At 35.6% G+C, this 26235-nt stretch overlaps 2 protein-coding genes across 2 annotated transcripts in view; one reads left to right on the top strand and one right to left on the bottom strand.

The window, feature by feature from the left end:
- The window catches only part of LOC110465485 (heparan sulfate glucosamine 3-O-sulfotransferase 1-like), a 165391-nt gene extending 148329 nt beyond the window's left edge, over positions 1 to 17062 (bottom strand). The window contains exons 1-2 of the mRNA XM_021521335.1: positions 16975 to 17062; positions 14187 to 14310 (exon numbers count right to left, since the gene is read on the bottom strand). Of these exons, the coding sequence (XP_021377010.1) occupies positions 14187 to 14234 (48 nt within the window). The 5' untranslated portion in view covers positions 14235 to 14310; positions 16975 to 17062. The remainder of the gene's footprint in view (positions 1 to 14186; positions 14311 to 16974) is intronic.
- Positions 17063 to 17080: 18 nt separating this feature from the next.
- On the top strand, positions 17081 to 25736 carry LOC110465486 (40S ribosomal protein S12-like). The gene is made up of 6 exons (XM_021521336.1): positions 17081 to 17144; positions 17274 to 17315; positions 18214 to 18345; positions 18720 to 18822; positions 23812 to 23913; positions 25612 to 25736. Exons 2-6 carry the CDS (start codon positions 17296 to 17298, stop codon positions 25675 to 25677), a joined length of 423 nt encoding a protein of 140 aa, XP_021377011.1. The 5' UTR covers positions 17081 to 17144; positions 17274 to 17295; the 3' UTR covers positions 25678 to 25736.
- The last annotated feature ends 499 nt before the right edge of the window (positions 25737 to 26235 follow it).

Genomic DNA, 26235 nt, shown 5'->3' with positions numbered 1-26235 from the left:
TACACCTTCTGAGTCAACTACACAATAACATGTACACCTTCTGAGTCAACTACATAATAACATATACACCAACTACACAATAACATGTACACCTTCTGAGTCAACTACACAATAACATGTACACCTTCTGAGTCAACTACATAATAACATATACACCAACTACACAATGACACATACACCTTCCCTTACATAACCATTTCTGTAATTCACAATCTGGTAGATTATTCCATGCCGAATAAAAGAGATGTAGGTGTAGTACCATTATCTTGGGAGGAAATCAATGATAATCACTTTATCTCGCAGTAGAGTAATAAAACCTTGTGTTTTAATCTCATAAGACTCTGTTGTAAGATAAACCTGGCTTTCACATCAGTGGCAGAATGCAGACCGAGCCAATCGCCATGGAAACAGGATACATCTAAACTTTATATGACCCTATCTTAAAAATAACCAAACTGACATCTCCGAACAATCAAACAAAATGTTTGACAGAAGCATGCTGCAAACACTGCGAGGAAACCACAAACAAATTCTGACGATTTTACACGAATAATATTCATGGGAAAATACATTTATGAGGCACATGTTGTAACGGACCATTACAATGTATGTACTTAAATTACCAATATAAGCCAATCAATTTTACAACTTATCAAACCGCTACAAAGTTTTGAAAGCCTTTGCAGCTTCATTGTATCCTTTTTCAATGTATATTCTGGATCCTTTTTTCTTTTTTAAAAAGGCTGAATCCATATGGTCCATTAAATCTCCAGTATACTCCAGTAGGGCATTTTCATGTTTTGCTGAATTTGAAAGTGCGTATTAATATTGCTGATTTGAATCAACTACTTCATCAAAAGACAAGAAGAAAGGACCAACCATGTGTTTAAATTAACAACAATGTCGATATCTGATGGCATAGTAAGCTTTGCTAAATCTACATAAAAGCCCTACAGTTGGTCAATCTTGAGATTGTTAACACCCAGCACTGTAAACATGGTACGCCACCAAAAGCTCACCGCTTTACACACACTGCAATTGATCTAATGATACCAGTTTGTGTTTCTAAACTCCACAAAACATGTCTCGGATGTGCTTCATCTTTTGGGCTAATAGTGAGTTTCGGCTGCTGCGTGTTGTCATTCAGACGCCCAGTTATCTGATGTAGCCTTTGTAATGTCTTCTTTCTAGACGGCACAGTGTGGAACTCCTAGCCGATGTTGAATTCATAATGTTGTTACTTTCGTTGTAATCACAATATACAAATATTGAATTGTAATTTTAATAATATTTATCATCAGCACCTCAGGCTTAAGATTTGATGATAAATGTGTTACTTTAGATGGCATAGTTACTCAAAAGTCTTTTCTTTTTTATTCTTTTTTTGTACTCCAACCCTATATATTGACTGTCAGCTAATCCATGCACAGCTTAATCATAATAGGGGAAAAAACCAAGTACCATACAAACAACAACTGTTGGGCAGCCAACAGGCAATGTAGTGGCTTGTGAATTAAAAAACAAAAATCGGTTAGTAAGAAACAGTATAATAAACAAGTTTGTAAACAGTTCACAGACACAATCATACCTCATACAAGTGTAACAAATCACATTTACATTTACACCTTTACAGACAAAAGGGATACTGTTAGAGGAATAAAATATCTTCTCAGAATCATTTGTACTTCATTAGAAGCATCTAAGTGAGTTTTATAAAAAAAAAAAATCACACAGTCAAAATTGAGAAAAAATATTTTATCTAGATGATATTTCTGGTTCATTTGCCATGAATAACAACATGGAGTTTCACTGGCGGCCCACGCATTCAGTCCTGGAGGGTACAGCTCCACACTCTTAATTTCTACTTCAAGACAGACACATATATACTATAGATTTATATCACTAGTGTGCATTTCAAAAGTTTTCGGATAATATCTGGCCATTGATCTTCACAACATGATTTATCTGATTCCATACAGACAGACAGACAGCCGAAACTTACACACCTAAACTTACACACCTAAACTTACGCACCTAAACTAATGCACCTGCTTACAACTGCTGTAGTTATGTAGTTTCTGCAGAAAATTTGTAAAATATGGTAAATATGCTTGTATCACTGATGGTGTATTTTTGTCTTGTGACATATAACCTTTATCATTACATGTTAGCCTTTTCCAGAGACAACTGTACATATGTTTTCCTACAGTACTATAGTATCAATTAACTGCTGACCATGACAGTGCTATATATATAGAAGAACTGTTCCTGAAGGAAAGGGCTATAATGGACTTCGTAAACATCACATCTGACACCTGAATATTTTAAACAAAATATGGCCATCATCAACTCCAGTTATTGTGAAAGATACAGTCCTATCATGTCTAAATGGGTAAGGGAGAAAGAAAAGACAGAGAATACCAGTATTTAGAAGAATGTTTTTTCTTTCCTGGGCGTTTTAAATCATTTTAAGAAATGCTGGTCACTGTGTTTATACTCAGCTGTTGAAAATCATAAAAAAACTCCCATTTTTTAAATACATTTCATCAGGGAAAAAAAAGATGAAAGTATAAGAAAGTGTTTTCATATATAAATAATCTGTCTCTCAATCAACTTCGGGCTATGAGTAGTGATTGAACTTCATGTGTTAAATAAGACTTTCCAATGGATCTGTCTGGTGTTGAAACGTCTGGTTTTTATTTTATCACACTGATAAGGTTTGACTCTATCTGTGGAGTGCCACCTGTATCTCACTTCTCACCTCTTATCTCCCTTTGTAATCTTGGCCTAGCCACCATTTTACACCTGGCACTGCTACAAACATTCAAACCACTGATGATACCACACCTGCTTACTCTAAACAACAGTTATTAAAATTGTGACATGAACAACATAAATTTACTCCTGAACAAAAGCCAGAAAATGTCCGTAAGATATCTAGGTTAAAATACATGAGTGCATGAAGTCTGATTCTTCTAATATTTTGAGATATTCTTTAATTGGTAAACAAGAACACTGAAAATTTTAGCAAAGGCAACACATAATGAATACGTACAGTAGACAATCGATGGCAGTTCCTATCTGATGTGGTCATAGACAATTCTAATTCATTTGAGATTTGACAATGCATTTGATTGGTCATTCCAAAATAATTTGTGACAGTAAAACCACGATATACCAAAGGACAACGTAATTCCGCTTCACTTTGAATATTTCTGACGTCACCCATCCACAACAGAGAGACCCAGAATTTGTAGAAAACATTAAAAAATATCTTAAAATCATTATTTTGTTGGTTTTGGTTGATATGAATTAGAATGGGGATAACCCTACTGTAAATTTGAAATTTGCGGTATATCGTGATTATACTGTCGCAAATCGATCGCCAGTAAAACGGATATTTGCAACAGTATAATCATGATATACCACCGCAAATTTCAAAATACAGTAGTGTTATCCCCTAAATGAACTGAAAATAAAACCATCAAATTTTGTGAATTTTGGTCATAGCCTCATATTACGTATACTCATCTAGTTGAATTAAGGACCCCTGTCACACTGCACTGTGGTTTTTCCTTTATACAGTAAGCTCCCCTTGACTTTCCGTTGGATATGACTGTAACACAGTTGGGATAGGAATCTTCCAATGACCAGGTAGCTCAATCGGTTAGTGCGATGGTATAATAAGCTGAAGTCCAGGGTTCGAATCCCGGTCTAGCCCAGATAATTTTTAACACCCAGAACACTGTTGTTGATTTGATTTTATTATTTTCATCTTTATTATTTCTCAGAATAGTCCCACAATGTATAATCTTTTTTCGGAAATGATTTTTTAAAACCAGAAAAAAACTGTTTCTGACAGCGTGACGAGGTTCCTTAAGTGAAAACTTCCACTGGCCAGAATACAATACTCCTAGCAAATACAAGCTGAATCCGTCCAACATGAAACTGAGTCTGAGCCAACTTCGATTGTAACTTATGGACACTCTTAGTGATGATCAATTTTCTATATTTAGTAACAGTAATCTTGACTTTGAATTTATAACAAAAACAAATCAGACAGTTAACAGACATTTTGACATATTTATTGCTATTGCCCCAAGGCAAAGTCAAATCTTTACAAGGTTTGGTTTTATAGGGTCTTAGACGTCCTATCAACAGCTAAGGTCATTTGGACGTGCCTCAATGTGTGTGGGTATGTGTGCTGGAGGCAGGGTATGTTGGTTAAATTGCCTTCTTGTGATAGCGTGGATCTGATGCCGACTTTATAGTGCTATCTCACTGAAATACCATACCAAAGGCACCCAGCACAGCATTCTGCCGGTCACATTATACTGACAACGGGTGAACTAGTTGTTGCAATGAGTATTGGCCCTAAATTTTTAAGGACTGTGGTACAGGTATGTCAGGGCCTGGGGACAGAACCCATTGCCTCCCCTCACATGGGGGAACATTCAACAATTAAAGCCAAAAGGGAGGTATTACGCTATTACAACTCGTCAAGGACAATAAACAGTTCAGCCATAGCATGGTACCTCCTAGACTGAACAGCTTTAATCCATCTGCACATAAGTACACTACTGCACCGAACACTCAAGTGTAGCTACGTTATACAAGTCTTTAGTTTTAATCAAAAATCAGATGTATTTCAAGAAATAACTTGTAATGAGTCACGTTTGCAATGCATACTTAACACAAAAATCAATAGAAATTTTTCTAAAATTAAAGTTTTTTTAGTTTTTTAATAACGATAGATGTATAAATAAATTCCAATGACATCTTAACAGCTAAGATTTAAAATATACAAAGGTGTTATTGTAGATAAATCAATAAAGTTCCTTATGGAGATGAGACCACGTTGAAATGTATAGCACCTTGGTATCATTGTCTGACAAGCCTTATGCCGTGCACTACTAGAACGTTAACCAGCACCTACACATCAGCTGAAATACAACGTGACCACAGTACTATATCATAGCTCCAGTATATAAAGTTATCTCCGACATAAATCTACTCTTGAATCATGCTACATTGCAAAATAACATGCTGTGTAGTATTTTTATACGGTTACACTGGAAGACATATTCCATATTATTTGGCCGTCTCTGTTTTGAGTATTTGTGTGAGTGTAAGACTAGCGGAATATTTGGTACATCGTAGTATATATATATCTGTTAGCCCTTATATGTCACGGTGCCATTGATTTTGTGTATGACCGTTGTCATTTCCCATAAGTACCGTACTTATATCTCCAAATCAGTCGGCCTGTAGCTATAAAGACATCATTATGAAATGGTCAACAGTGCATCCTCTGCCAATTACTCAGGGGTGTAACAATTATATAATCCTCTAGCCTGATGCTGGGGCTGACAGATGTTCAGCTTCGCCTAGTGAAAGTTACAGGAATACTACATGTATCATGGGGCTTGAGACGTCTATTTTATATGTTATAAGTGACACAGATGCTTTTGTTAAATTTAATCGTCATGAGTGTAACCAATAACCATTTTAAACATTTGAATTATGACATATTTATTGTGTAACCCTGTATAGTGTTGACCCTAACATGCTTCCTGTAACCCTTCAATGATGATCCTAACCATACATTAACCATTATTCATTGTGTACAGGATGTTTTCTATAACCTAACAGTGTTGCCATATATACCATATACAATGTATTCAGTTGTAAACACTGAAGCGTTGCATGTAACATGTATTCTCTGTAACCCTGAAGTGTTAACCCTAACATGTATTCTCTGTAACCCTGAAGGGTTAACCCTGACATGTATTCTCTGTAACCCTGAAGTAGGAACCCTAACATGTATTATCTGTGACCCTGAAGTGTTAACCCTAACATGTATTATCTGTGACCCTGAAGTGTTAACCCTAACATGTATTATCTGTAACCCTGAAGTGTGAACCCTAACATGTATTGTAACCCAGAAGTGTGAACCCTAACATGTATTGTAACCCTGTAGTGTGAACCCTAACATGTATTGTAACCCTGTAGTGTTAACACTAACATGTATTATCTGTAACCCTGAAGTGTGAACCTTAACATGTATTATCTGTAACCCTGAAGTGTTAACCCTAACATGTATTTTCTGTAACCCTGAAGTATTAACCCTAACATGTATTCTATGTAACCCTGAAGTATGAACCCTAACATGTATTATCTGGAACCCTGAAGTGTTAACACTAACTTGTATTGTAACCCTGAAGTGTGAACCCTAACATATATTCTCTGTAACCCTGAAGTGTGAACCCTAACATGTATCATCTGTGACCCTGAAGTGTTAACCCTAACATGTATTCTCTGTAACCCTGAAGTATGAACCCTAACATGTATTATCTGGAACCCTGAAGTGTTAACACTAACTTGTATTGTAACCCTGAAGTGTGAACCCTAACATATATTCTCTGTAACCCTGAAGTGTGAACCCTAACATGTATCATCTGTGACCCTGAAGTGTTAACCCTAACATGTATTATCTGTAACCCAGAAGTGTGAACCCTAACATGTATTGTAACCCTGAAGTGTGAACCCTAACATGTATTCTCTGTAATCCTGAAGTATGAACCCTAACATGTATTATCTGTAACCCTGAAGTGGGAACCCTAACATGTATTTCCTGTAACCCTGAAGTGTTAACCCTAACATGTATTATCTGTAACCCTGACCCTGAAGTGTGAACCCTAACATGTATTATCTGTGACCCTGAAGTGTTAACCCTAACATGTATTCTCTGTAACCCTGAAGTGTTAACCCTAACATGTATTTTCTGTAACCCTGAAGTATTAACCCTAACATGTATTCTATGTAACCCTGAAGTATGAACCCTAACATGTATTATCTGGAACCCTGAAGTGTTAACACTAACTTGTATTGTAACCCTGAAGTGTGAACCCTAACATATATTCTCTGTAACCCTGAAGTGTGAACCCTAACATGTATCATCTGTGACCCTGAAGTGTTAACCCTAACATGTATTCTCTGTAACCCTGAAGTGTTAACCCTAACATGTATTATCTGTAACCCTGAAGTGTGAACCCTAATATGTATTATCTGTAACCCTGAAGTGTGAACCCTAATATGTATTATCTGTAACCCTGAAGTGTGAACCCTTACATGTATTGTAACCCTGAAGTGTGAACCCTAACATGTATTATCTGTGACCCTGAAGTGTTAACCCTAACATGTATTCTCTGTGACCCTGAAGTGTTACCCTAACATGTATTATCTGTGACCCTGAAGTGTTACCCTAACATGTATTGTAACCCTGAAGTGTTAACCCTAAGATGTATTGTAACCCTGAAGTGTTAACCCTAACATGTATTGTAACCCTGAAGTGTTAACCATTACATGTATTGTAACCCTGAAGTGTGAACCCTAACATGTATTTCCTGTAACCCTGAAGTGTTAACCCTAACATGTATTATCTGTGACCCTGAAGTGTGAACCCTAACATGTATTATCTGTGACCCTGAAGTGTTAACCCTAACATGTATTATCTGTGACCCTGATGTGTTAACCCTAACATGTATTGTAACCCTGAAGTGTTAACCCTAACATATATTCCCTGTGACCCTGACGTGTTAACCCTAACATGTATTCCCTGTGTCCCTGAAGTGTAAACCCTAACATGTATTCTCTGTAACCCTGAAGTGTGAACCCTAACATGTATTCTCTGTACCCCTGAAGTGTGAACCCTAACATGTATTCTCTGTAACCCTGAAGTGTGAACACTAACATGTATTTTCTGTAACCCTGATGTGTTAACCCTAACATGTATTCCCTGTAACCCTGACATGTTAACCCTAACATGTATTCCCTGTAACCCTGAAGTGTTAACCCTAACATGTATTATCTGTGACCCTGAAGTGTTAACTCTAACATGTATTATCTGTAACCCTGAAGTGTGAACCCTAACATGTATTTCCTGTAACCCTGTAGTGTTAACACTAAAATGTATTATCTGTAACCCTGAAGTGTGAACCCTAACATGTATTCCCTGTAACCCTGAAGTGTTAACACTGACATGTATTATTTGCAACCATGATGTGTTGACCTTTACATTTATTATTTGTAACCCTGTCGTGTTAACCCTAACATGTACTATCTGTTACCCTGAAGTGTTAACCCTAACATGTATTCCCTGTAACCCTGAAGTGTTACCCTAACATGTATTCTCTGTTACCCTGAAGTGTTAACACTAACATGTATTTCCTGTAACCCTGAAGTGTTAACCCTAACATGTATTATCTGTAACCCTGTAGTGTTAACACTAACATGTATTCTCTGTTACCCTGCAGTGTTAACCCTAACATGTATTCTCTGTAACCCTGAAGTGTGAACCCTAACATGCATTCCCTGTAACCCTTAAGTGTGAACCCTAACATGTATTATCTGTCACCCTGAAGTGTTAACCCTAACATGTATTCCCTGTAACCCTGGAGTGTTACCCTAACATGTATTCTCTGTTACCCTGCAGTGTTAACCCTAACATGTATTTCCTGTAACCCTGAAGTGTTAACACTAACATGTATTCTCTGTTACCCTGAAGTGTTAACCCTAACATGTATTTCCTGTGACCCTCAAGTGTTAACCCTAACATGCATTATCTGTAACCCTGAAGTGTTAACACTAACATGTATTCTCTGTTACCCTGCAGTATTGCCTCTGTATTGACAGATGTAAGACATAAAGAGGTCAGACACTCACACATACACATGTCACAGCTGCAGTTTATTTCTATTTTATATGCTATAAGTGACACAGATGCTTTTGTTAAATTTAATCGTCATGAGTGTAACCAATAACCATTTTAAACTTTTAAATTATGACATATTGATTCTGTAACCCTGCATAGTGTTGACCCTAACATGCTTCCTGTAACCCTACAATGATGATCCTAATCATACAACAACCATTATTCATTGTGTACAGGATGTTTTCTATAACCTAACAGTGTTGCCATATATACCATATACAATGTATTCAGTTGTAAACACTGAAGCGTTGCATGTAACATGTATTCTCTGTAACCCTGAAGTGTTAACCCTAACATGTATTCTCTGTAACCCTATAGTGTTGACTCTGACACGTATTCTCTGTAACCCTGTAGTGTTAACCATAACATGTATTCTCTGTAACGCTGTAGTGTTGACTCTGACACGTATTCTCTGTAACCCTGAAGTGTTAACACTAACATGTATTATCTGTAACCCTGTAGTTTTAACCCTAACATGTATTCTCTGTAACCCTGTAGTGTTAACACTAACATGTATTCTCTGTACCCCTGAAGTGTGAACCCTAACATGTATTATCTGTCATCCTGAAGTGTTAACCCTAACATGTATTCTCTGTTACCATGAAGTGTTAACCCTAACATGTATTCTCTGTAACCATGAAGTGTTAACCCTAACATGCATTATCTGTAACATTAAAGTGTGAACCCTAACATGTATTATCTGTAACCCTGAAGTGTGAACCCTAACATGTATTATCTGTAGCCCTGAAGTGTGAACCCTAACATGTATTATCTGTAACCCTGAAGTGTTAACCCTAACATGTATTTTCTGTAACCCTGAAGTATTAACCCTAACATGTATTCTCTGTAACCCTGAAGTATGAACCTTAACATGTAGTATATGTAACCCTGAAGTGTTAACACTAACATGTATTGTAACCCTGAAGTGTGAACCCTAACATGTATTCTCTGTAACCCTGAAGTGTGAACCCTAACATGTATTATCTGTAACCCTGAAGTGTTAACCCTAACATGTATTGTAACCCTGAAGTGTGAACCCTAACATGTATAGTAACCCTGTAGTGTGAACCCTAACATGTATTGTAACCCTGTAGTGTTAACAATAACATGCATTATCTGTAACCCTGAAGTGTGAACCCTAACATGTATAGTAACCCTGTAGTGTGAATCCTAACATGTATTGTAACCCTGTAGTGTTAACAATAACATGCATTATCTGTAACCCTGAATTGTGAACCCTAACATGTATTATCTGTAACCTTGAAGTGTGAACCCGAACATGTATTCTCTGTAACCCTGAAGTGTTGACCTTAACAAGCATTCCCTGTAACCCTGAAGTGTTAACCCTAACATGTATTATCTGTAACCCTGAAGTGTTACCCTAACATGTATTCTCTGTTACCCTGAAGTGTTAACCCTAACATGTATTCCCTGTAACCCTGAAGTATGAACCCTAACATGTATTATCTGTAACCCTGAAGTGTTACCCTAACATGTATTCTCTGTTACCCTGAAGTGTTAACCCTAACATGTATTCTCTGTTACCATGAAGTGTTAACCCTAACATGTATTCTCTGTAACCATGAAGTGTTAACCCTAACATGCATTATCTGTAACATTAAAGTGTGAACCCTAACATGTATTATCTGTAACCCTGAAGTGTGAACCTTAACAAGCATTCCCTGTAACCCTGAAGTGTTAACCCTAACATGTATTCCCTGTAACCCTGAAGTGTGAACCCTCACATGTATTCCCTGTAACCCTGAAGTGTGAACCCTAACATGTAATATCTGTAACCCTGAAGTGTGAACCCTAACATGTATTATCTGTAACCTTGAAGTGTGAACGCTAACATGCATTATCTGTAACCCTGAAGTGTGAACCCTAACATGTAATATCTGTAACCCTGAAGGGTGAACCCTAACATGTATTATCTGTAACCCTATAGTGTTAACACTAACATGTATTGTAACCCTGAAGTGTGAACCCTGACATGTATTCCCTGTAACCCTATAGTGTTAACACTAACATGTATTATCTGTAACCCTGAAGTGTTGACCCTAACATGTAGTCTCTGTAACCCTGAAGTGTTGACCCTAACATGTATTCCCTGTAACCCTGTAGTGTTAACACTAACATGTATTATCTGTAACCCTCTAGTGTTAACACTAACATGTATTTCCTGTTACCCTGAATTGTTAACCCTAACATGCATTATCTGTAACCCTGTAGTGTTAACACTAACATGTATTTCCTGTTACCCTGAAGTGTTAACCCTAACATGCATTATCTGTAACCCTATAGTGTTAACACTAACATGTATTTCCTGTTACCCTGAAGTGTTAACCCTAACATGTATTATCTGTAACCCTGAAGTGTTAACCCTAACATGTATTATCTGTAACCCTGAAGTGTTAACCCTAACATGTATTATCTGTAACCCTGAAGTGTTAACCCTAACATGTATTATCTGTAACCCTGAAGTGTTAACCCTAACATGTATTATCTGTAACCCTGAAGTGTTAACCCTAACATGTATTATCTGTAACCCTGAAGTGTTAACCCTAACATGTATTATCTGTAACCCTGAAGTGTTAACCCTAACATGTATTATCTGTAACCCTGAAGTGTTAACCCTAACATGTATTATCTGTAACCCTGAAGTGTTAACACTAACATGTATTTCCTGTTACCCTGAAGTGTTAACCCTAACATGTATTATCTGTAACCCTGAAGTGTTAACACTAACATGTATTTCCTGTTACCCTGAAGTGTTAACCCTAACATGTATTATCTGTAACCCTGAAGTGTTAACACTAACATGTATTCTCTGTTACCCTGCAGTATTGCCTCTGTATTGACAGATGTAAGACATAAAGAGGTCAGACACTCACACATACACATGTCACAGCTGCAGTTTATTTCACCGGAACAAAACTTCAACGCTCTGACAGAGAATTGCAACACAGGAATGCATTAACATACTTTATAATCTGTCACAGCTTTGTTAGCAAAGACCCCAAGGTCTATATGTTAAATACAAATAAACATGTAATATTTACACAAATGTCAGAGGTAGAGGAGTATTGATATCCATCTCTCTTACAGACTTGTGATAAGATATATCTCCAATACCCTGATGATCTTAGAGTAGTTATAGGTAGTATGGCAGCTTGAAGAGTTTTCCAGGTCTAAACCACTTTAACAAAACAGCTATAGTTATAAATAACCAGGTATTCCGATATAATAATACCCGCAAAATACTGGTATCCTTTTTTCAAAAAGAAATGTAAAAAAGCTTTTATTTCTCAATACAGATCATCTAATATAACCATACACGCACACATGTAGAAAAAAATAAAATAAAACAAGAGGCTTGATGGGCCTGCATCAAAACCTGTTATTTAATGCTGCTGGCAAAATCTACATGTCTCACCTGTGACTATCAAAGTAAAGTTCAAATGTTTTCCCCCAAAGATGACAACCTTAATTCCTGCATGCTTGTTATACGACCTTATACATTCTAGTTATTCCAAAGAAGTTGTTCAAAGCTATATGACCCCTGTGACATTGAACGTTGGTCAATGTCATTCATTTGAATATACTTGATTGCCATTCATCTTAGCGTGCTAATGACCTAATAGTTTATGGTATTGTATTTGGCAAATACAATCATCTTAGGCCATTTGGTTATTCAGAAGAAGTTGTTTAAACAATTTTGACGGTGGACTTGCCTTGCCTTTTGGGCAAATGAGCTAATAAACATTTCAACTACTGTGGTACTTTAAATTCCAACACAAAGGTATAAGTTCTGAAATACAAATTGATTCATTAAAAAATTACTCCATGTTAATACATGGTATTTACTAGTGTAGTACACTTACCCGGTTACCTCGAAGCTCACACCTGTCCTCCATCTTGTTCCCTCGATCCTAGCACCTCTCAGCCACAGCCGTTTCTTCTTCAGCCAAACAACCGCAGATACATTGTACCAAACATTCTAGCATTCTTTTTCCTACATACATTAGTTACAGTTTAACACATTTCAGGATAGTATTAAAATGATGAATCTGTAAGTTTTGTAAAAAAAAAAATCATTTTTAACCAATGAGAGGAGAAACACATTTTTTTCTAATCTTAATGTTGCTTTTCTCCCTAGTAATGCTTAAAATAAGTGCCATCAATTTGTATAATGTTTAATTTTCATAAATAATTTATATATGAAAATGCCATAAATTTTTGTACAGCTTTGCAAATACCTACTAGTAATTGCATTTTATAATACATATATATATAATCTGTTGAATTTATTTCACAGAATTTGTCAAAATTATATGAACATGTACATGAAAAGATTATTTACGTAGTAAAAAGGTAGTATTTACATTGACGCTATAGAAACTTCAAAAGATTTCTATTTTTTGTTAATAAATTATGTTTCATTTCCTGTGATTTCAGGCAAACATTTGGGAATAGTTTTGATCACTCATACATGCTGTGCATGCATGGGGCACCACTTTTTATCCATTTACCTCCAAAAATGTGTAGAAGAATCAAGTATATTATAATATCCATTAATCTTCAAGCAATAAAATGATGACTATTTTAAAAGTCATTCAAGTAATACATTTTTGTAGGAAAGAATTTGATGCGAGTGTCAACAGACTGAGCGAAAAAAAAATTATTTTCATCTTTGGGAAATCTTCTTGGAATAAGAAAAATTAAAAAAAAAATCCAATTTTAAGTCAATTAAGAATGGCGGTTGGTTAATATGACAAATATCTGGAAATACACTAATACTGCATATCTAGATCTATATACAGCATAACTAGTAACTACAGCATAACTTATTTCTACATGTACAATTTAGTCATCTTTTATGGGCTATATCCTTCACAATTTACCACAAGAGAATTATGGCAGTAGTCAACGTCAATTATGAGGTTAATGTGGCCATAAATACAAAATGTGCTCTGTCTTTACATGAACCAGCACAATTCTGACACATGCATACATATATATATTTAGACAGGATCTCTGTTTGTACATTCTGCCAGTAAAGTATGTATACTTATATATAATTACAAAACTAATGCACAAGACAAGTAGTTTGGAGCATGTTATCACATAGATATACATGAACTTGAGACTTTTGGAGAAATGCTTTTGTTATATTGAACTTGTGTGTTGATTCATAATTGTGTGTCCTATTGTATGTATTGTTCATAGATTTTTTGATTTTTTTTTCAGACGCCAAATTGTGCAATTCTACAGAAAGTCCAATCGTGTTAATTGATGGCAATTAATTTTAATATGTTACGTAACATTATTAAAATGTGTTTACATCAAAACAACTGATGACACAAACAAACAACTGATGACACAAACAAACAACTGATGACACTTCACATACCTTTATAAGTCCTCTCATCCATGTAAATACTTCAATTTTGTCCGTCATCAGTTTACAAGTATTGGCCGTCACAGCACAAATGTACAGAACATAACTTGTCGCTACTCAGACCTCGGTGTGGTATCTGTAAGACAACAGGAAATTCCCATAGACAATAAAATCAAGTTGTCGCATTAATTATTGACAAACAAAACCAAAATGTTACATAGTTTTAATGTGATCATATATATATTACAGCACAACAAAAGTATTTAGTCTGCTGCTACTCTGCATCATTTTTTCCCTTATGGGCGAAAAATCAGCAAGGTCATCAGAATGTGACAATACTTAAGTATCATTTTATATTAATCACCCTGCTCTATGAGGGGATGTCTGCATAGCATCACTTAACACTTTAATACTTAATCAATACATTTTTCAATTAATTTCCACTTCCTGACAACAACTTTTCTGCATGACACGTACACTTTACAGCAACTGCGTGTCAATAATTCAACATTCATTTTTAATATTAATCCTCTTTGCTAGGTCACAATATATCGGGAAGCAAACCCCTGGGACATCCCCATAATCATGTATGTATTGCATCTCTGCACATGTGCCTCTCTATGCTGTGTATTTGTTTGTGTATAGAGCTTTGTGTCATTGCAATAGAGCTGATGACATGTTGGTATGGCTATAATAACAATACGATATGTGCATTTGAGAGTAATGGTGGAATACATACCATGGGACGTCCCTATTCATTTATAAAATCAGTCATGCATGAAAGTCTATGGTGGCCCAATAAGAGGTCCTCATGTGTTTTCACGAATAATTTTCAAATTTCACGAGTGATTGATCAAAAACGTAATTCTTCTATCACCCATGAGGACAGAAAAAGTAACACCAATGCACATTTTCGTAATGCTACGGCTGTCACAGATTCAGAGTGAAACTGAAAGGGCTGTTGGCATGCTCCATGCAATCATCTGAACCAAACTAGGTCAACGTCTGACCATACATGAAGCTGCAGCACTCGGAAAGACACCTGCACTTGCAGTTCTTGCATTTGCTTAATCCCATTGTTCCTGCCAGTGAAGCTGCAAGGACTTTGTTTTTCCTGTCCAAAATATTAAAAAAAGCTGGAAAGTAGCCCATGCAATGGTCACCCTGGTACAAAATACTGGTTGCTTCCTATACAGACTCGTAAAACGAATAAACCTGAAATGTCCCAGGGTTGACTCGATCCTATCGGAGGCATTGAGGGACACTTGGATGGAGTGCCGAGTTGGGAGATGGAGGTGGATTTGGGACAAAGACTGCAGGTCTAACTCCTCCAAGAGATCATCCAAACCAATCAAACCTGGACTTTCTACTTTGGGTCAAAATAACGGAAAAGAAAGATCATGTAGGACTAGGAACTGACCTTTTCCTGGAGGAAATGACGTGAGGAGGCTTATGAGCACAAGTAACAAAGTAATTATAACGGCAAAGGGAGCTAAAGGGAGCTCAAGTTTAAAGAGGTTTCCGAGTCAAGATAGGGTGAAGGGATTTCCTAGCATAATCCATGTGGAGTATATTTGCGGCAATTGACATAAAGAGAAGAAACTGGCATTAACAGAAGAGAAGTTATAATTATTTTAGCTGCCTTTGGTGGAAAAACGTAGAATTTGTTCAAGTGAGCCCCCTATATTTTTTTCTGAATTTCCATAAATCTCAAAATGTTGGTTCAACATTAACAGGGAAGGCAGGAGTCTAGGACTCAATATCTGTGTCCCAAAAATCACTAAGGAGGGAAGGACAAGAGCTGGCGAATTACTGTCGACTCTTCACCTTTAAGTTGTTCCAGAATAGGAATGGAAACGCCCAGGGAGTGGTGCACAAACATGAAGTCCTGGCTGATTATGTTGATAGGTTTTGCAATCAAATCAATGATTGAATTATGGTACAGTGATGAATATTGTGGGTTGCATTAAAAACATCATTGCAATCAAACCACAGACATAATTATATGTCTCAGTATAAGTTAATTACACAAGCAAAGGACATTTAAAATCTGTATGGCAATTTAAATGGGAGCAAGGTAAATGGTATACAAACAACATTATTTTTATATAATCATGTAATAAACTACCTATATGGTAAAGTAATGTGTATAAATGCTGGATTTAAAGCTTTGTTATGCAAAGATGTATGTATTGCTATATGAAATTACTACATACAGTGCCTAAATCAATGAAATTGGGCTTGTATATATATATATTTCTGTAACAAAAACTTCAAAAAAATCAGCTTCTGTATTTATATTGTGGAAATTAATGTAGCAATTTATTCCATCATTATTCTCATTTATTTTAGAATTATTTTAAATCTACTATATCTATAGATTACATACTGCAACATTTAAAGCATCCGAATGCAAAAGTTTTCTATTCTTGTTTTGTACATTTTTCATGCCTGTTCAACATTTCATATTTGCAATCAATCACAACTTTTGACCATGTCAAAATATATGGCATCCGACACAAACCGGTATGCGGTGACATTCGTTCCGGAAAGTACACAAACAATCACGGCAATCATACAGCAACATCTTTGGCAAATTATATGTATTCTGTTGAATTTTATGTTTATGTACTGAGCATGTTAGAATTATTCTATTTTTTAACACGCATGGGATGCTGAACAACATCAACATCATGAACATGCCTCTCACTCGACACCTCAAACCCAGTGCTCTCGGGCTCTGACTGTGCATTTGGAAGTAAACAATTGTGATGCTGTAAGAGAAAATTGACAAACTTACTTCCAACATTATTTGGATAAACAGAACTGTTTCATGCGGTTGGAATCACGGTAAATCCATACACAAAACTACGTTCGCACTTCAGGAGTAACTTGACCTCCTGTTCATTTATACCGGAAATAACCTCAGAGCCTCCTTTTCAACTAAAGACATTTCCGGTAGACATCATTGTAAGAAATGTCCCATGTTTAACTTAAAAATCGTATATCATCTGCCTTAATAAGCATTATAAACTATTGTTTATTTGAATATGAAATAGATTCGTCTTGCTTAATTTGTTTATGTAATTATTTTTTCAGAAGGACGTCCGTATTTGCAAAAATGGCATCAGATACGGAAGGGTAATGAGCAGTTTTTCACGTGTGTTACAAATGGGAGCTTGTCGATTCGTCATGGGTTGTATATATAATCTCTTTAGTTTCTGTCCTGTTGTTGCTTCTAGTAACTGTACAGGTTGAACATTTTGATTACATTAAAATAATTGAAAGAACAACGCAGCGGTCGTGAAATGCTGGCCAATAATGTGTACGAGTTTCGTGACCCATCCTAGCTAACTCTTTAAAATATTCCTGTGTTGTATATTGGGTGTCGGCGTTATGAATATTATGAAAATGTTCAATATTTTCTACGAAAATTTAGGTGGTGCTGTTGGATTATATTTTTTAATCTGCCTGGGGACTTGCTTTTTAAATATGAAATTGCCCCCCCCCCCCCAAACAAGTAAGTGTATATTTTCGTGGTTATAACTGATAGAATTAAAGGACGACTAATTACATGCCAAAACTTCATGGGAGCATCCAGCCTTAAGATACTGTGAATTGGAATAAGCAGGTCCAGTACACTCTGCCGATTGAGCTATATAGCTATATTCACCTATAGATTATAGCTGTATTCAGCTATATTTTCTTAGATTTCAATTTTCATTGAATTAAAGCAAAGTCTCATTAAACAATAAGGTTTATGGTCATGTTGACTAAAAAACATACAGATGTTTATTTTCATTTAATGTCTTTTATCAACCTAATGATAAAATCGTATTTTAACAGCGACTTTGTTTTGTTTTTCCTTAAAAAAGAAATCGCATGGAAAAAGCTCAAAAGACCTATTTCCGATAGGTCAATACATCTATTATATGTTTTTACAGCTCAATCGGCAGAGTGTACTGGACCTGATGAGCACAAGACAATCCAATATTATATTAACACATTTTGAACACGATATATCTTTCCTGATCAACAGAGATGATGTACCATCTGCAGCAGCAGGAGGATCCATGGACATCTACACTGCCCTGCAGGAGGTTCTCAAAACTGCACTTATCCATGATGGTCTGTCCAGAGGTCTTCACGAGTGTGCCAAAGCCTTGGACAAGTAGGCATATGCTTCTTGCATAGTTTCACAATGATTTGCAATAATATTAACATAATTGACACGGTTAATGGATTTTAGAAATCATAATTAACATGGCATTATACACATTTTATGTCCATGAAAGTGTCGGATGCTATGAATTTCACATACAAGTCCTTCTTTTCTTAAGTCCTAAAGTTGTTAAAAGGTGACAAATGTCTGCAGTTTATATAATAATTGATAACTTGATTTTATGCATTTTGTAAAATTAGATTGCCCTTTCGAACTACCACTCTAGTAAAACTCCAACTGGAACAGCGGTTGCAATCATTATTTTGTTTGGATGAGTTAAATTATAACTTCAATGTTTCCGGTTCAACTTCTCTTCATTCCAGACGTCAGGCTCATATGTGCGTTTTAGCCAACAACTGTGATGAAGCGACGTACGTCAAACTCGTGGAAGCCCTTTGTGCAGAACATGGAATTAACCTCATGAAGGTGTGTAAGTCTGGATGATCAAATTCATTGACGGTCAAGTTGGTTGCTTAACTCTTTAGTTTAGCTTAAGCTTCAATATAAATAACAAAATGCTGTACAAAATAGTGGTCTTTGCTGTCTCAATATGAAATATTTCACCTATACAACTAACAAGTTTTCAAATAAGTAGTACAATAATATTTAATTAAGATTCATATCCAATTATTGGGTTAGTTGATAGCTTCAGTGAGAAGATTATATAAACAAATATAATCAATTCTCATGAGTTGGAAATCAGCTTTTATCCCAAAAATCAGATATAAAGAATGGATCTAAGAGTGGTGTTTATTTCTTCTCATTGTACGATTTGACTTTGCTAATGAAGAGAAATTTGATAAAAGAGCGACTTGATGCAAGCTTTAAGAATGCACCGAAAGTATTGTGTTGTCTTAAAGCTTGATGTTATTATAAGTGCCCATTAGCTTAAATGATGAGAGATGGAAGAGATTAATTCTATGTGAAAATGATAATGCTGTCATGTGATGATAACCAATGCTCCCTCTTCTGAGAGATATGAGGATATGCATAACCTGTAGGTTACCTGAAGATGGCAAAATTAACAAACCTCGCGATTAAATTGATGCAATATGTATCCTAGTATGATGCTTACGATACAATACTGAGTATTCTCTGAAGAGGACCAGTGGAGTCATCGTTCATCTTTTGCATATCAAATGCTATTGTCAGGTGACACATTCTTGGCAAGTTTTTAAACACCCAGTATTATTTAATACAGTACATTGATACTACTTCTTGTCCCTGAAGTTGTGTTGAACGGCAATGTAAGAGAAATTAGTAAAAAAGTAAATATGACAAATGGTATGTTAGCATTTAGTGTTGGTTGTTTACAGACATACTTGTCACTGAACCGTTGTTGAACCACTCGCCTTATCTGTTCTCAAACATTCAAACTACTGTGAAATGCGTATGTGTGAATAATGGTCGGTTGTCTGAATACAGGATTGATCAGTCATATTTCGTTCTGTTAAATATCGCTCAAACTTGATTAATCAACCATCTCTAGCTTTGAAGCAGACACTTGAATGGTTGCTTTAGTCCAGAATTACTAGTATAAACAAAACAAATTGAACCAAAAAAAATGGAAAATATAAAAAGCGAACTTCCAACTATCGCTGTTGAATGGTGAGGATCAATGCCCCTCCGCAAGTTATCAGTATGGTATATGCATTTACTGAAGATGACGTTGAAAGTGGAAGAGGTTGATTTAAAATTGGTCAACTGATGATATTCAGTGCAATAAAATTATGATTATGATTTTAAACTGATTGCCCTTCACTAATGTTCAAGTCCATACGCTGCCGTCATGTGATGATAAACAATGCTCCCTCTTCCGAGTGCTATGAGGATATGCATAACCGTTTGGTTACCTGAAGATGGCAAAGATGATATTTTAAAATCTAAAAAAAATATTCACGAATTTAAATTGGTGTGGATTTAATACCATTTTGCTCTTGTTATTTCAAGTGCATCAAGTTTCCATTGATGGAAAAAGTACACTCCAATTATTAAGTCATTTATTATTTTATTGCCATATTTAAGAAGAATAAATATTTAAAGCTTGGTTTAGGCACTATTTTGAAAAAACTACATGACAAATTGCACTTATTAAATAGACAAATTGCTAAATTTCAAGCCAACACTGTTTGTGATGATAACCAATGCTCCCTCTTCTGAGAGATATGAGGATATGCATAACCTGTAGGTTACCTGAAGATGGCTATAAGATGAAAGAGATTTATTTTTAACAGAAAACTTTGATTCTTGCAAAATTCAAGAATTTCCACCCCTTGTTGGATCAACACTATATGTTGAATATTCTAGATGTCCAAAAAGGGAATTTTACACACGATTAAGGCTATTCTGATCAGATATTCCACCTTTTTGTTTAGTTATGTATGACTGCATGTTCTGTTTAAATTTTTGATTAAAATTTAAGAATAATATGCAATAGTGATAACTGATTATCAATTTGAATAAAAAATAAAAACAAAATATCAATTTGCCCTTTCCAATTATCGATTACAAGTTCCATAATCAATATAAACAGTTCATTATTGAAATCAAAGTGTCAAATGTATACACTGAAAAGTATGCATTGAAAGTCTTTTCTTCTTATGATTTTTATTATATGATTGATTAAACTGCAGTTGCTTGAAATCTATTCATTATAAAAAACGAAATCTGATTTACAACTCTGTATTAATGTAACAGTAGTGTTTCCACATTGTAATGGTATTCAGTCCCATCAATTATAAGTTGATTATGATTTTAAACTGATTGCCCATCACTAATGTTCAAGTCCATACGCTGCCGTCATGTGATGATAAACAATGCTCCCTCTTCCGAGTGTTATGAGGATATGCATAACCGTTTGGTTACCTGAAGATGGCAAAGATGATATTTTAAAATCTAAAAAAAAATATTCATGAATTTAAATTGGTTTGGATTTAATACCATTTTGCACTTTTGTTTATTTCAAGTGCATCAAGTTTCCATTGATGGAAAAAGTACACTCCAATTATTAAGTCCAATATTATTTTATTTTTTATTAAAAATAAATATTTAAAGCTTGGTTTAGGCATTATTTTGAAAAACTACTTGACAAATTGCACTAATTAAATAGACAAATTGCTAAATTTCAAGCCAACACTGTTTGTGATGATAACCAATGCTCCCTCTTCTGAGAGATATGAGGATATGCATAACCTGTAGGTTACCTGAAGATGGCTATAAGATGAAAGTGATTTATTTTTAACAGAAAACTGATTGATTCTTGCAATATTCAAGAATTTCCACCCCTTGTTGGATCAACACTATATGTTTAATATTCTAGATGTCCAAAAAAGGGAATTTTATACACGATGAAGGCTATCCTGATCAGATATTGCGCCTTTTTGTTTAGTTATGTATGACTGCATGTTATGATTAAAATTAAAGATAAATATGCAATAGTGATAACTGATTATCAATTTGAATAAAAAATAAAAATAAGAGATCAATTTGCCCTTTCCAATTATCGATTACAAGTTCCATAATCAATATAAACAGTTCATTATTGAAATCAAAGTGTCAAATGTATACACTGAAAAGTATGCATTGAAAGTCATAAGTTGATAATGATTTTAAACTGATTGCATTGCCCATCACTAATGTTTAAGTCCATACACTGCCGTCATGTGATGATAAACAATGCTCCCTCTTCTGAGTGTTATGAGGATATGCATAACCGTTTGGTTACCTGAAGATGGCAAAGATGATATTTTAAAATCTAAAAAAAATATTCAGGAATTTAAATTGGTGTGGATTTAATACCATTTTGCTCTTGTTATTTCAAGTGCATCAAGTTTCCATTGATGGAAAAAGTACACTCCAATTATTAAGTCATTTATTATTTTATTACTATATTTAAGAAGAATAAATATTTAAAGCTTGGTTTAGGCACTGTTTTGAAAACTACTTGACAAATTGCACTAATTAGATAGACAACTTACTAAATTTCAAGCTGTTTGTGATGATAACCAATGCTCCCTCTTCTGAGAGATATGAGGATATGCATAACCTGTAGGTTACCTGAAGATGGCTATAAGATAGAACTTAGAAGAGTACTAGAAAACTAGTTGATCGATGCAATATTCAAGTATTTAATATTTTTTCACTGCTGTTGGATCAATGCTGTACATGTATAATATTCTAACTTCTAGATTCCCGAAATTTTGTATACATGGTAAAGGCTATCCTGATCAGAAATCCCGTCTTTTGGTCCATTTTATGTATGAATGCACGTTTAATGATTTAAATTTATATTCACATAAAGGACAATAACGTTTAATAGTGATGGGCTGATGTTTGATTATAGCCAAAAAATCGAACAGTTTGCCCATTCCGATTATCGATTACCAATTCCATAATCAATATAATCGGTTCATTTTTGAAATCAAAGTGTCAAATGTATAAAATGTCGAGTATGCATTTAAAGTGACTTATGCTTATCATTTTTACTATATGATTGGTTAAACTGCATAAAAATTGCTTGAAATCTATTAATTAAAAAAGAACGAAACCAGAGTTATATTTCAAAACTCTGTCTTTTGATGTAACAGTTTTAACTGATCGCCCATCACTAATGTTCAAGTCCATGCGTTGCCGTCGTGTGATGATAACCAATGCTCCCTCTTCCGAGAGTTATGAGGATATGCATAACCGTTTGGTTACCTGAAGATGGCCATAAGACGGAAGAGATTTTATACCTTAGTGCATGTTTTGAAGAAAATAACACGGACTTTAAGCTTTAGCTTTGAAGGTCAAAATATTCCCCACTAAGTCTTTTTGGGATGGCATTTTCCCTGTCTAACCATAAGTAAAACAAAATGAAATCTTGTTTGCTGGTCAAGGTAAATTTTATTGTCAATTTGGTAAACCTGTCTTGAAGGTAAAGAGAAACTCTTAGTTGCTGTATTGTCATGTGATGATAACCAATGCTCCCTCTTCTGAGAGATATGAGGATATGCATAACCTGTAGGTTACCTGAGGATGGCATTTCAGCTGAGAGCTTGTTACTTTCAATAAGACTTCATAGCTTGAAAAAGTGTACTGTTGGGATAAAGGTTTTGATTCAATTAATATATATAATCCATCTGACTAAGAGAAATGTTGTTGAAATAAGTAAGTTGTATACATGTGCAATTTATGCAAGGAAATAAATCCAGGGGCTGTCAATATTAATGCTGGACATTATATTCAGTGCCCACTTGGCTTCTTCCAAGTGTAAGAGGACATGCCCCATTATACTACAGACCCTTAAACAATGGGTTGAGAAGAGGTCTTGTGTATTTAAAACAAAATGAACAGGACTCCACATTAAACATAGTATGATGTACATGTGCATAGTTTCCCTATGTCAAAATCATATTTGATCTTTTTGTTTGGCAGGTTGATGATAACAAGAAACTTGGAGAGTGGGCTGGGCTCTGCAAGATCGACAAGGAAGGAAAAGCCAGAAAGGTGGTTGGCTGCAGCTGTGTTGTAGTCACGGTAACTACTTACCTGTTAGCTTCTCTGTTCTCCAAATATGAAAACTGTTAGCTTCTCCGTTCTCTAACGGTGATAAGTATGATTACTGGACAGGTTTTGTGAGACGCTGATAGTTTGGATAAAGCCAGTTGAGATTTGAGGGTTTCATTGTAAGAATAAGTTTTTTTAGGGGGAAATAGGGATCCGATTAGTCATCTTCTTGTCGGCCTTGTGTGTCTGAAAGAATGGTTTCAGTATTATAACAATCAATCCTATACAAGTGGTATATCCCAAGGGGAGAAGAATCATGTTGACTTTGGGGTCACATAGTCCGTAATCAAGGTCAACACAGCTGTTAAAAGTTTCCCGATATTTATTGGAAAGAGGATGTCCCCTATTGAGTTTTGGGTTCAAAGGTCAAGGTCGCTAGCCATATAAATAGCCTAAAATTTTACAAAATAATATTAGTTTCATGATGATAAAGGAAAGCCCATTTAGAGTGATTTATGCCCCTAGGGTAGAAAAAAGCCTTTTGATTTTTGGGTCACTAGGTCAAAGGTAAAAGGTAGCGTGGCTATAAGCTAACTAAAACTTTAGGAAATTGCTGATTTCCAGGTGCTATCTTTTGAACGATACATCATATCTAAACAAAATTTTGATGACTACATCTCTTTGGGAAGAGGAAGATCCCTAGGGACATTTTAGATACTTGGGCAAGGGTCAAGATCAAGAGTAGATGTAAATAGATTGAAATTTGTTGAAAATGTTGATTTCTGGCTTGTATTGCTTGCACAAGGCATCAGATCAGATCTAAACCAAATTAAGATGTTGCCCGTTTAGAGGAGGAATATTACTGACTTTTTCTGTGTTTAAACTGTGATATACAAGGTACGGTGGCAGGGAAGTAGTCACATGGGTAATACTCCATCTTCAATTAATAAGTATAAACAAGTAGATACCCGAACACAGCACCAAGATCACTATGACCTATAGTAGATCCCCGAACACAGCACTAAGATCAGTATGACCTATAGTAGATACCCGAACACAACACCAAGATCACTATGACCTATAGTAGATCCCCAAACACAGCACTAAGATCAGTATGACCTATAGTAGATACCCGAACACAACACCAAGATCACTATGACCTATAGTAGATCCCCGAACACAACACCAAGATCAGTATGACCTATAGTAGATCCCCGAACACAACACCAAGATCACTATGACCTATAGTAGATACCCGAACACAGCACTAAGATCAGTATGACCTATAGTAGATCCCCGAACACAACACCAAGATCACTATGACCTATAGTAGATACCCGAACACAGCACCAAGATCACTATGACTTATAGTAGATACCCGAACACAGCACCACGATCAGTATGACCTAAAGTAGATACCAGAACACAGCACCAAGATCACTATGACCTACAGTAGATACCCGAACACAGCACCAAGATCACTATGACCTATAGTAGATACCCGAACACAGCACCAAGATCACTATGACCTATAGTAGATACCCGAACACAACACCAAGATCACTATGACCTATAGTAGATACCCGAACACAGCACCACGATCAGTATGACCTAAAGTAGATACCTGAAGATCGCTACACGATCACTATGACCTATAGTAGAATAAAGTGAACTGAGATCATTTCATCTGTTTAGTATTGTTTTCTTACATCAACTATTTCATTTCAGGATTATGGAAAAGAATCCCAGGCCCTAGATGTGATGACAGAATACTTCAAGTCAAAGAGTAAATAAACTAAGCAACAAACAATTCATCAGAAAAGTGAATAAAAGTGCAGTTTTGAGAAGAAAGAGAAAGTTGTTAATCTTTTTTATGAAGAGGAAAAACAGTGATGGAGATTTTTAGGACTGTTTCATAATTCACGTTGGTCATTTTTAGCCCACTATCATCAGAGGGTGGACTTATCAAATAGACATTTTATCTGTCCTCGATCGGTTATTGCCATCACTTTTTCTCGAGGTGGACTGTCCTCAAAATTCATATGAAGCTTCCTAACATTATTGTCTTGCTGCTATACCAGTAAAATGTCGACCCTACCAATTTTTTAGGTCACCTGAGACAAAGTCTCGAGTGACCTATTGCGATCGTCTTTTGTCCGTCGTGCATTTACATTTTCGACTTCTTCTCCTAAACCCCTGAACCAATTTCAATGAAATTGTGCAGGGACCTTCCATGGACAAATGTCAACAAAAATAGTGGCTGGTTTAGTCACAAGCCCCCAGGGGCATGAGGGGCGGGGCCAAAAAGGGTCAAATTGACTAAAATTTCAAAAATCCTCTTCTCCAAAACCT

Source organism: Mizuhopecten yessoensis, unplaced genomic scaffold, assembly GCF_002113885.1.
Source record: "Mizuhopecten yessoensis strain PY_sf001 unplaced genomic scaffold, ASM211388v2 scaffold11083, whole genome shotgun sequence".
NCBI lineage: Eukaryota > Metazoa > Mollusca > Bivalvia > Pectinida > Pectinidae > Mizuhopecten > Mizuhopecten yessoensis.
Note: the sequence above shows the minus strand (reverse complement) of the source record. Positions and strands in the feature narration are given on the sequence as shown.